Source organism: Rhinolophus sinicus, chromosome 17 (assembly GCF_057876585.1).
Source record: "Rhinolophus sinicus isolate RSI-liver-muscle chromosome 17, RSI-T2T, whole genome shotgun sequence".
NCBI lineage: Eukaryota > Metazoa > Chordata > Mammalia > Chiroptera > Rhinolophidae > Rhinolophus > Rhinolophus sinicus.
In genome coordinates this window covers 159,026,708-159,039,269 of record NC_142517.1, presented here as the reverse complement: position 1 = coordinate 159,039,269, position 12,562 = coordinate 159,026,708, and the positions used below count along the sequence as shown (strand labels likewise).

The 12,562-nt window shown below is 35.1% G+C and overlaps 1 protein-coding gene and 1 pseudogene across 3 annotated transcripts in view; one reads left to right on the top strand and one right to left on the bottom strand.

The window, feature by feature from the left end:
- Window positions 1–6,434, top strand: part of FASTKD1 (FASTK mitochondrial RNA regulator 1) — a 36,483-nt gene extending 30,049 nt beyond the window's left edge. For all 3 annotated transcript variants that reach the window (XM_088794625.1, XM_088794623.1, XM_088794624.1), the window contains 6 exons: window positions 1,576–1,704; window positions 2,522–2,653; window positions 3,024–3,137; window positions 4,779–4,917; window positions 5,553–5,667; window positions 6,181–6,434. In XM_088794625.1, coding sequence (XP_088650751.1) covers window positions 1,576–1,704; window positions 2,522–2,653; window positions 3,024–3,137; window positions 4,779–4,917; window positions 5,553–5,667; window positions 6,181–6,282 — 731 coding nt within the window. In that variant the 3' untranslated portion in view covers window positions 6,283–6,434. The remainder of the gene's footprint in view (window positions 1–1,575; window positions 1,705–2,521; window positions 2,654–3,023; window positions 3,138–4,778; window positions 4,918–5,552; window positions 5,668–6,180) is intronic.
- Window positions 6,435–9,042: 2,608 nt separating this feature from the next.
- LOC109445271 (beta-keto L-gulonate decarboxylase pseudogene) lies at window positions 9,043–10,915 on the bottom strand (annotated as a pseudogene).
- Between the last annotated feature and the right edge of the window lie 1,647 nt (window positions 10,916–12,562).

The following is a 12,562-nucleotide window of genomic DNA, read 5'->3' as shown; positions in this document are numbered from 1 at the left end:
TGAATGTTAGTTTTGACAGATCAGTTTTGCTGGTGAAGATCATCATAACCTTGTTTGTGACTTGATCTTGCTTTATTAAAGAAACTCAGCAAAAAAATCCAAAAGAAAATATTTAATGTCAGTTTTGTACTTTGTAAGAATATTGCTGCGATACAGTTTTTTGGATAATCCCTTCCCTCTCATCAGAAATGTGTCTTGGATGAGGCAAATCAGCTAAATTATCTTACACCGTATGGTGGAATATGTACCATTCTTCTCGGTGACAGGTAAGGGAGGAGGTGCTAGGGGAGATCCGAGCTCCATACTTGTCTACACTCAGCCTGGAGATCTGAGAGCCCTACAGAGCTGCACAATATAGTGGTCTAGGCTCCAAGCTGGACCTCCAGGTTAAATCTCACTCGCCATTTGTTAACGGTGTGACTTTGGGCAAGTCATTTACCTTCTCTGTAAATTGGTCCATTCATTTATAAAGCAGAGATAGTAATTGTTTCTACTGTATACTGAGGTGAGGTTTAAGTTTGGAAAGTGCTTACAGTGGTACCTAACACACTCTGAGTAATATTTTATTATTATCAATACATAGAGACTGGAATAACTTCTTTTCATATACACTTTTTAAAAAAAATTTTATTGGGGAATATTGGGGAACAGTGTGTTTTTCCAGGGCCCATCCTTCAAGTAGTCATCCTTCAATCTAGTTGTGGAGGGCGCAGCTCAGCTCCAAGTCTAGTTGCCGTTTTCAATCTTACTGTTTGTCCCTGAACATAAAACCTAGCTGGACCATCATCAGCTCTAATGCATCTTTTGGAACAAAAATTAATATAGGACCTGGTCTTATTTTTAATATAAGACCGGGGTTTTGTATAGCAATAATATGATATAATATAATACAATATAATATAATTAATATAATATAATACCAGGATTTATATAAGACCGAGTATAGTATAATATAATACAATATAATACTGGGTCTTATATTAATTTTTGCTCCAAAAGACGCATTAGAGCTGATGGTCTGGCTAGGTCTTATTTTCGGGGAAACAAGGTAGTTGCAGGGGGTGCAGCCCACCATCTTGTGGGAATTGAACCGGCAACCTTGTTGAGAACTCTCCTCTAACCAATTGCGCCATGCGGCCACCCCTATATATACTATTAACCTTTAGTTTTTATTAACCTTTAGTTTTGAACTCTTTCTCTTTTCAAGGGAATTAAAAAAAACTTTATGGAAGGATAATAGTAAATAAATGTTCACGTATCCTTAGTACATAGTATGGATTTATACAACTTGATTCACCCAACAAAGGAGTACACAGATCAAGAAATAGAATATACCACAGTCGCCTTCTTCTCTGTTCCCCTTTCCTACTCTATCTAGCCCCCGCACAAAGGTAACCACTAAAACTTCACCACTATCCTGATAGTATTGTAACAATATAAATTAGATTAGTTTTGTGAAGGCTGTGTCTGTATCTGTTTTTTAAAACCTGGTTTTAACTGAATAAAGTGTGTGCTTATGTACATGTGAGGTGGCTGTACATTATAATTTTTAAAAATATCTTAATTTTGTTTTAGCTGTATTGGATCCTCTCATGTTAGTGTTTCTTGGTTTCTCTTTCGCCACACTTCAGTATTTTCCAGAAGATCTGCTAAAGACAATTTTTAACATCAAATTCTTAGACAGATTGGATTCCCAACTTGAACGTATGTATCTACATTTTATTAAATTATCATTTGTACTTTATATCCAAGTTTCAGTTCTATCTATACTGAAGCATTTAAATGTTAATTTTATTGTTTGTTTATAAAAGTATTTCCTGCTTATGATAGAAAATTTGGGAAATACAGGAAACTATAAAATAGAAAATAAAAGATTACTCATAATCTTACTACCAAGAGGAGCTACTGCTTTTAAGTGTTTGGAGTGTTGCTTTTGTGTCTCTTTCCTGCTCTTTCGTGTATGTTTATATACCTATGTGTATTGTAAAAGAAAATTTGGATTATTTATATATTCACTTTTGTATGTTGCCTTTTGTCGTTGAACTATATTGAACAATTTTCTGTGCCATTAAATATTTTTTGATATCATGATTTTTTAGTATTTACATAATCTGCCATTATCTGCCACTATATGGATATAATAAAATTTGTTACCTTGTAGATTGTTTCCAATTCTTTATTATTATAAATAATGGTTGTTATGCATGATTCATTGACCTCATTTTTTTGATTGAGGATAGATTCCTAAAAGTGGGATATTAGGTTAATGAAAATTCTTTGGTAGTATTTTTAAAAATGTAGTTTTAACATTCATAATTAGTGGAAACAATATAGGAGTTGATCGTAATTATGCCACTGAATGTAATACTTTAAAAATATAAAGCATGTGTGTGCAACTGAAATGATTTTATGAGAATAAAAGTATCAACCAATAATGGGGATAAATGTCTGTGCACAAATGGATTGCTTTTGCTAGGTCCAAGCTATCAAAATCCATTAATATATTTTTTTTTAATTTCAGTTTTATGTTCCTCTCTAAATATGAGGGTCCAGTTTCGTCTCATGGAATTAAATAGAGCAGTCTGCTTGGAATGTCCTGAGTATCAGATTCCATGGTTCCACGACCGCTTCTGTCAACAACATTATAATAAAGGTTTGAGTTTTCTTTGGGTCAGACAGTGAAGTTTAATTATAAAGTAAATTATTAGGTAGTACACTGATATTATTGTTAAACCTTAACCATGACACCAGAGTTCCCAAGAGTGCTATGACCTATTTAATGGAATCATTTTGTAGGTGAGATTTTTGTTATAAGAATTTCTTAATATTTAGGACACTAAACCTCATGGTAGAGAGCAAAGAACGTGTGTTATACTGAATTTAGTGTCATTGCATATGTTATTACATGGAAGTTCTTGTTGGAAATAGTAATTCTTATTTTTCAGTTTATAGAATTGGATGATTTTCATTCAAAAACCGATTAACTTATTTTAAGTGAACTAATTATTTTTGTTTTCATAAAGATATTGGCAGCATGAATGGAATACAACAGCATATTTATAAAATGTTAGCAGAGGTACTAGGAGGAATCAATTGTGTAAAAGCCTCGGTTCTTACACCTTATTACCACACAGTAGGTAAGTCTTTAATCATCTCATCAATTGGAATTTTTAAAAAGTTTTTAAAAAATATTTTCACATTATCTTGAAAATTTCCAAAGAGACAAAAGTAGAAAGAACAGTGCAATGAATCCTTAAGTTCCCATGACCCAGCTTTTGTAACCATCAGCATTTTGCTGTTCCACAAAGAAAACTTTTTAAGATTTTTAAGGTCAGTCTTTCACCAATTCTAAGTACGTAAAACCAAGATTTAGATGCATTGGACATTTCTGGATCTTCATAAGATTACGTCCTTTCCACTTAGTGCCCTAAAGTTAGGGAAATGATTTATGTCAATTTCATTGTTTTAAGTTCATCTCAGAAACTAAATTGGATTAGTGTCATGGACGAGGATTTCCATAGGTATGTGCTCAACTCTAACCTGGTTAATCTTGTTTCTCAGAGGTGTAATGGTAGAGGCATTCCCATATATTTGTGGATGACAAAGCTGGTAAGCTAGGTTATATGTTGGATGGCAATATAAGATTCTTAAAAATTGCTAAATTCAAATGGTAGGCTTAAATGAAAAGAAGAAATTTTAAGAGGATTAACATAGATTTTCTAAATCAGGTTTAGAAAACATCTGTGTACATAAAGGGTATTTTAAAAGGCTATCAGTTAGATACAAATAATAATGTAAGTGGTTGCCAAAAATCAAATGCTCTTTTAAAGTATATTATTAATAATAACAAGAAACTTGGTAGTCTCACTGTATTCTGTCCTTTACACACATCTCAGTGTTGTATTCTTTTTTTAAGTGTTGCATTTCATGAGAGACAGTGACAAATAAGGCACAGAAACAAAGGATCTAGAAATCATGTCATAGAAAGAACTAGAGAAGACTGGGACTGCACGGGTTTCAAGCCTTGAGCAAGGTCCTAAACCTCTGAACCTTATTAGTTTTTTTCATTTGTAAACTGGGGATAATTCCTGCTTATCAGGATTAACCAACATATTGCATGAAAAGCATTTAGTGCTACCCTTGGGACATAGTAAGTCCTCAATAAATTTTATTTTAAAAAGTAGGATGTTTAGTCTGAAAACGAGAAGTCTTATGGAGAGCATAACTTAAAATCTTTGAAGGATTGTGATATGAAAGAATTGGATGTCTATCTCAAGGATAAAAAATGGTAAAAATTAAAGGAAGAATATTTTAACTTGAATATATGGAATATTTTATGACTTGTTCAAGCAGAGGCTGGATGGTCAGATGATGCTGTATGCATGTGATTTCTGTACTTGGCAGGAGGCTGAAGCAGATGGTCATTTATACCCTCATCTTGCACTACAAAACACACGCTCTCAGTTGTTTGGTTTTATATTTGCCAGTATTAGGTTTGGTTATGACTGACAAAAGTCCACAAATAACAGGAACTTAACAAACTGTGTTTCCTTCTCCCATACACTTGGGATGTCCAGGGCTGCGATGCCAGCTCCACAAATATTAAAGATCCAGGATCCTTCCATTTTACTATAATCCACCATTCTCAACATGTAGTTTACACTTCATGATCCAAAATGATTGCTCCAGGTTCAGCCAACAGCAATCCAAAATATCTTAAACTTTTACCTGTAAGAATTTACCTAATTCATACTGTTGATTCCTATACTTGCTTATAGATTTTGAGTGTATCTTGGATAAAAGGAAAAAACCTCTTCCTTATGGAAACCATAATATAACTTTGGGAAAACTGCCAGCAAGTCACTGGGAATCAAATACCCCAATTGTTAGATCAAGGCTGCCACCAGGAGCTGAAAGGTAAGTTATTTCTTAGTTTCAGATTTTGTCATCTAGATGTTAAATTTGGCATAATTAAGTGATCTCATTTATCAAGGCTTTATGATGTAGTAAAATCTGCTTCTCAACTATCTCATACGTTCTACCTCTGTACTTTTGTTTTTCCTGTGCTTTCCGCCTTAATGCCCGTTCTTCATTGTCTAAAGCCTTGCATCTCTCTAACTATAGTACTAACCTTCTAGTTGATCTCAGCAGAAGCAAATAGTACCTTCTTTGGAGCTTCCATATCTCTCTATTTTTCTGATAGCACTTAGCCACTTCTTACACTACATTACAGTTACTTACTACATATTACGTGTTCTCTGTCAGAATATAAGCTATGTCTGTTTATCTTTGTTTCCCTCACCCGTGCCTTCCTTGCGTATGCTGGGTGCTTAATAAATATATATTGACAAAGAAACAAAAGGATGAAAGCGTGGAGATATATTTACTATAATTTACTGTAATTCTACTAATGAATAGGCTTATCATTAATTACTAAGTAGAAAAATAATAGCTATACTCATTTATATTAATTTTGTTTTTGTTAGTTTATAAAGATGCAAACTTGTTTCTGAAAGGCTTATAATTACTCAGTTTCTCAATTTCTTACATAGAATTGCTTTGGAATTTTTGGATTTAAGAGCTTTCTGTAGAAACATCCCTCACTTAAAAGGAAAATCTGCTATGAAAAAACGACATTTGGAAATTTTGGGCTATCGTGTAATTCAGGTATGAGACTCACATAAATCAGTCCTTAAAAAACCTGGAGACCCTTGCCTATACATGCGTTACCTTTTAATGTTAAAGTTCTAGAATTCCCTCATTTTAATATTTAAAAAATTGTATTAAAATATCTCTAAAACAAAACATCCTCGATTTAGGACATAAGAAGAGAATAAAAAGCTTTGTTTCTTGTCTCTAGAAGATCTGTTGATTTGCACATTTATCTTACAAAATGGATAGAATTATAAGAGAAAATGGCTAGTGTATGAATGTAGGAAAGATACATAGGAAAAAATGTCCATTGTTGATATTTTAGAAACAGGATGAAAGAAATTGTGAGACAGAAAAAAGTCTTCTGGGCTTTGTTAGGAAGGACTCACTTGGCTTCCAAAAAGGGTTCGTAGGCTATGCTTATGTAAACTAATTCTATAGGGTTCCTGTAGCTCTGCTCAGTCGTGCTTAGAAGTCTTCCCTGATATTTTTTGTTGTTGCTTAAAAATTCCATTACTTATTTTACAGATCCCTCATTTTGAGTGGAATTCTATGGCACTGTCGACAAAGGATGCGCGTATGGACTACCTGAGAGAACGTATATTTGGAGAAGGCAAATCACGATTGTAGTTTTTATTTAAGATTAGTTATCATACTGTATCACATATGAACTTATTTTAATTAAGTGACCTGACTCAGTTAAAATATAATAGTATAGAATTGACTAATTTCAAGGTCAATTGCATCCCTATTAAAATAAACAGATATTTTACAACACAATATTTTGTCTACTGTCTGGTTGGGAAATTATTTAAAATTCTTAATGAAAAAGACATGTGGCTTTTAAGAAACTTAAAATAGCTTACAATTCATCTTTGAGTACGTACTATGTGCCAGGAATTGTTTTAGATGCTGGGAATAGAGCAGTGAATACAGCATATCTTCCAGGGATGGAGTCAAGCAAAATAAATGAATAAAATATATCTTAGATGATATTAAATGCTATGGAGAAGAATTCAGAGGAGGTGTTAGGAATATTGTTGATAGGTGTAATTTTTATTTTATTTTACTTAAAGATTTTTATTAAAAAATACAGCTAACATACAATATTATATTAGTTTCAGGGGTACACCATTTACACCAAAAGTTACTCAACATTTATATTCCTAAAGAAGTGATCACCATGATAAGTCCAGTAAACATCTGACACCATACCACGTTATCACAATATTATTGACTATATTCCCTATGCTTTACATTACATCCCATGGTGTATTTGTTTTATACCTGGAAATTTGGACCTCTTATTCCCCTTCACTTTCCCCCCTTTTTAAATGTATCAGTACAGTTGACATTCAATATTATTTTATATTAATTTCAAGTGTACAGCAGAGTGGTTAGACATTTATATAATTTAAGAAATGATCCCCTTGACTAGTCTAGTACCTACCTAGCACTATACATAGTTATTACCACATCATTGACTATATTCCCTATGGTTTACTTTATATCCCCATGACTGTTTTATAACTACTGATTTGTACTTCTGAATCCCCGCTCCCATCTATCACCCCAACAAATCTAGTACCCATCTGACACCATACATAGTTATTGCAATATTATTGACTGTATTCCTTATGCTAAACCCTACATCCCTGTAACTACTTTGTAACAACCATTTTGTACTTCTTACTCCCTTTCCCTTCTTTCACCCACACCCCCAACCCCCCTCTCATCAGGCAACCATAAAAATGTTTTCTGTATCTATGAGTTTGTTTCTGTTTTGTTTCTGTATTTTGTTATATAGATTCCACATACAAACAAAATCACATTGCATCTGCCTTTCTCTGTCTGACACTCCACTCAGCACAACAGCCTCCAGGTCCATGCATGCTGTTATAGATGGCAAGAACCCATTCCCTTCCATGGCTGAGCAATATTTCATTGTATATGTGTACCACATATACACATTATATATGTGTACCACATGTGTACCACCTGTTCTTTATTCATTCTTCCATCGACAGACACCCAGGCTGCTTCCACATGTTGGCCATTGTAAACAGTGCAGCAATGAACATATGGATGCACATGTCCCCTTGAAGTAGCATTTTGAGTTTCTTCAGATAAAAACCCTGAAGTGAGATTACTGGGTCCTTCATTGTCTCTTCTTACAGCCTTTGTTTTAAAGTCTAGTTTGTCTGGTATAAGTATTGCTACCCTAGCTTTTATGTTTTTTTCATTATTTTTTAATATGAAATTTTTATTCATTTTTTTTTACTACAAACTAGTGCTTATTTTTAAATAATATTTAGTGATTTACTCACTTAATATTTAATAGCTAACTCAAAGGACATGTAATAGCTAACATCCAAAGAAGACAATAAAAAAATGTTTTTTGAAGATTTATTATGTGCTTAGTACTAAAGAGCTCCTAAATCTGTACATTGTTGGCATTAGTAAAATTGTAGAGTTGATTTTTGGCTAATGGTTATTATAGGAGAAAACTGAAGATAATTTCAACCATAATTAGTAAGAGTATAATTTTATATTTTACGAAGGACAGTGGTCATGTTTAGCAATAGCCTCACTTATGAATTAAAGTATGTTCACTTCAATGTTGTATTTTGATACTGTTTCTTTTCCCTTCTCTTCTTGCAAATAACCTACCAGGCACAAACTGCTTTCAGTTGGCAATCCAAACAAAGGAGAAATCATGGCTAATCATCTAGTTGCTAATGTTTGTGAAAGGCAAATTGCAAACCGAGTCTGGTTCAACTGCACTAAAAGGGGTAAAGTTGCTCCCTCTGACCACCTTATCCATGAAAAAAGTATACTCTGACTTCTAAAATGGGCTTTTTAAATTCAATACAAAGATTCAACAACTATCAAAATTTCCAACATTGATTTTTCTAATACCCAGAAATATCCAATTATCAGTTGTGAGACTAGTTTGAAAAATGTAATAATGTGAAACAAATGTAAGTTATTACTATTAAATAGTAAAAATAACCAAATAATTCAGATCATGTTTATACTTAGGACTGATTTTTAGAATAAAAAAATAATGAAGAACATCTCCATCATGTATCTTTGTTCCCAATAAACTTTTCAGATAAATCTATGAAATAATACAGAGTAATGTCAACATATGTTTCATTTAAAGGCTTAAAAAATAGGGTGTAAGTAGTGAGATCACTTCTATTGGATTTTATATTTGTATTAATGAATTAATTATCCTTAATCATTTCTTTTTCTAAATATCAGTTGATTTAATCTCACCCAAATGAATGGGTCTCTTGGTTGATCAATGTGATAGAGAAACTCTGCAGGTAAGAAGTAGCCAAGATATTCCACTGTGTCTGGGGTAGAGTCGTAATGGTAGTGTCTACCTTCTCCACGATGACTAAAACAGTGAGTGTGCTCCAATCACAAATCAAACCCTGGGTCTCGAGAGACAAAAACTGACAGACACACCAAAGGAGCCTTCATTCATAAAAATGCAACCATTTATTCACCTCTTCAGAGATCAGTGGGCAGGAAGAAAATTCTGCAGGCATAATGTAAGTCTTCACTTTTCCCTTCTGAATTAAAAAAGTATCTCCCATCCCTACAGGCTTATATTCATAATGTTTTTCAAGAGTCTGTCTCATTCATACAAGTCACAAAATTAAGTTTTCCAGTTCTTTTGGCTTTCACCTCAATGACCTTTCCAGGTGGCCCTCTCTGGCAAAAAGATTAGCCAGTAATGCACACCCAAAATCATATTTCTCACTGTATTTCTCTAGTAGGCACCTTCCACCTGCAGGGTTAACACAGGCAAAGTAACTTCCACTTACAGGAGGTTAGTGTTCACTTTGTGTTTGAATGACTGGCATAAACTCAGAATTGAACCCAAGAGTCTGAAATGGGCCTGCCCCTGCTCCAAGAATAAAAGCTCCAGGTAGCTTGATTTCTTTTGTGATCTTATTTAGATTATAAACTCTTTTTTTATTTACAAGAGACAATAAGTAAGGCACACCTCCTATTTCTGCAATTGTAGTTTTCCCACAGATGCCTTTTACAGGAAAGGTAAATGGCTCCTAGTCAAATCATAGCAATCAACTTTAGAGGCCTGGACATCAACAAAGTTATCCTTTAGCCTCTTCTGCAGAACTCCAACAAACTCCTCTAGACTTGGCACATGAAAGGAATACTCAGCACGTGCCATTTTCTTTCTTTAGGTGTAAGGATATACAAATAAAACTACTGTAGGCTAATTATCACAGGAGTGAACGGTGTACCCAACAGGAACAGCTGCTGCTCTGTGACCATCTGTTGCTGTTTCTTCTCTCTAGACTGTGATCTTTGAAGATAGGACTGTGTTTCTCATATCTGTCTTCTAATGGCTTACGGAAACCTGCAACTGAATCCTGCCTCTTTCAACTCCACCTCCTCCATCTGTTATTTTCATTTTCATTTTCATGAAATACCTTTTTCTATCCCTTTACTTTCTATCTGTGTGTGTCTTTCAATTTTAAGTGAGTCTCTTGTAGGAAGCATATGTAAGGGTTTTGTTAGACATTCAGCCGCCGTATGTCTTTTGATTGGAGCATTTAATCCATTTACATTGAAAGTAATTGTTGATAGATACGTAGCTATTGTCATTTCATTATTCATAGTTTCGATTTTTTTCTCCCCATCTTGAAGTCCCTCTAACATTCCTTGTAATACTGGTTTGGTGGTAATGAATTCCTTTAGCTTTTTCTTGTCTGGGAAGCTCTTTATCTGTCCCTCGATTCTAAATGATAGCTTTGCTGAGTAGAGTAGTCTTGGTTGTACATACTTGTTTTTCATCAAGTTCAATATTTCTTGCCGATCCCTTCTGGTCTGCAAAGTTTCTGTTGAGAAATCAGCTGACAGTCTTTTTGGAGCTCCTTTATAAGTTAGTAGTTGGTTTTCTCTTGCTGCTTTTAGGATTCTCTCTTTGTCTTTATCCTTTGCCATTTAAATTGTGTCTAGGTGTGGGCCTGTTTGGGTTCTTTGTTTGGGACCCTCTGTACTTCCTGGACTTGTATATCTATTTCCTTTGTCAGGTTAGAAAAGTTTTCAGTCATTATTTCTTCAAATAGGTTCTCAATCCTTTGTTTTGTCTCTTCTCCTTCTGGTACCCCTATGATGTGAATGTCTCTTAAACTGTCCTCATTTTTAAAATTCTCTTTTGCTGCTCCAGTTGTGTGTTTTATGCTACTTTGTCTTCCAAATCTCTGATTTGATCCTCTGCTTCATCTAGTCTGCTGTTAATTCCTTCTAGTGCATTCATTTCAGTGATTGTATTCTTAATTTCTGACTAGTTCTTTTTAATGGTTTCTACATCCTCTATTATCTCTTTGTTGAAGTTCTCACTGAGCTGTTCAGGAGGCTTACCCCACTGAGTGGGATTCACCCCAGTGGGTTCTGGTGCCTTTTTAGTCCACCCTTTGTGTGTGCTGCTTGTGGGGTTAATTGGGCAGTGCTCTGCTGTGGGCTGAAGCCATCTTCCAAGTATGTTGGTTCTGGGGCCTCTCGGGAGGGGCTCCAGTGCAGGCCCAGGTCAGCCACTGCCTGTGACTGTCCAGGGACTGCCTGGTAGGAGCTACAAAGTGGTCTGCAGTTTTTTGCTGCCTGTGCTAAACCTGGAGGCACGTAAGAGAGGCCACACTGCGAACCTAGGACAGTTGTCACCAGTACCAGACCTAGGGTAACTCTGCAAAATGCCAAGACATCCCGAGGCCTGCTGCCACCTGCCAATTCCCTTAACTTTCAACTACTGATAATGCCTTGTGTGGTATGTGAGTTGAGTGAGGCAGGGTCTCAGGGAGTCACTAGAGTGGGAAGAGTTGTGGTCACCAGGTTAATGTACTATGTTTCCCTGTAAATAAGACCAGGTCTTATATTAATTTTTGCTCCAAAAGATGCATAGGGCTTATTTTCAGGGGATGTCTTATTTTTTCATGTACAACAATCTACATTTATTCATGTACAACAATCTCCATTTATTCATGTATAAAAATCTACATTTATTCAAATACAGTCATGTCATGTTCTTCTGGAACATCGTCATAACTCTCCAAAACCCAAATTCCGGCTTGAATTTCTTGCAACTCCATTTCCTGTAGAACCATTGGCCCCAATCTCTCATGTCCAGCAATAGAGCTTTCCTTAAATGAGCACTTCTTGTCCATGTAGCCTGCTCGTAGTGCATTGACAACAGCTGTCAGTGATTTTATCCCATGAACTCTTCACCCAAATCACGACCTCTTGCAGGCTAGGTTTCAAAAAGTTTCCACACTGATTTCTCTCCATTCTATTTTCAATGTAGTCATTGATATCCACGTGCAAATGGTCCTTGAATGGCTTGTTTCTTGCAATATCAAGAGTCTGGAGATACCGTTTCCCCAAAAATAAGACCTAGCTGGACAGTCAACTCTAATGCGTCTTTTGAAGCAAAAATTAATATAAGACCCGGTCTTATTTTACTATGAGTAAAATAAGACCGGGTCTTATATTAATTTAATATAATATAAGACCCAGTCTTATATAATGTAATATAATATAAGATCGGGCCTTATATTAATGTTTGCTCCAAAAGATGCATTAGAGCTGATTGTCTGTCTAGGTCTTATTTTCGGGGAAAACATGGTAAGCAGCCATTCCTGTGGGAATCATTATTTGATCTATTCTTCTGTCAGCAAGGAAGTTCTTCATGTCTTTAGCTCGGTGAGTGCTGACTGAATCCCAGACTAGCAGACCTTTTTGGCCACTATGCAAAACAAGTGGCAGCATTAAATCGACTCACTTCCTTATAATACCTGCTTGTATGCACCAGGCTCTTTCGGTTTCAAGAACATAAATGCCTGAAACATGTTCAACCTAATCTTTCTTTCCCTTA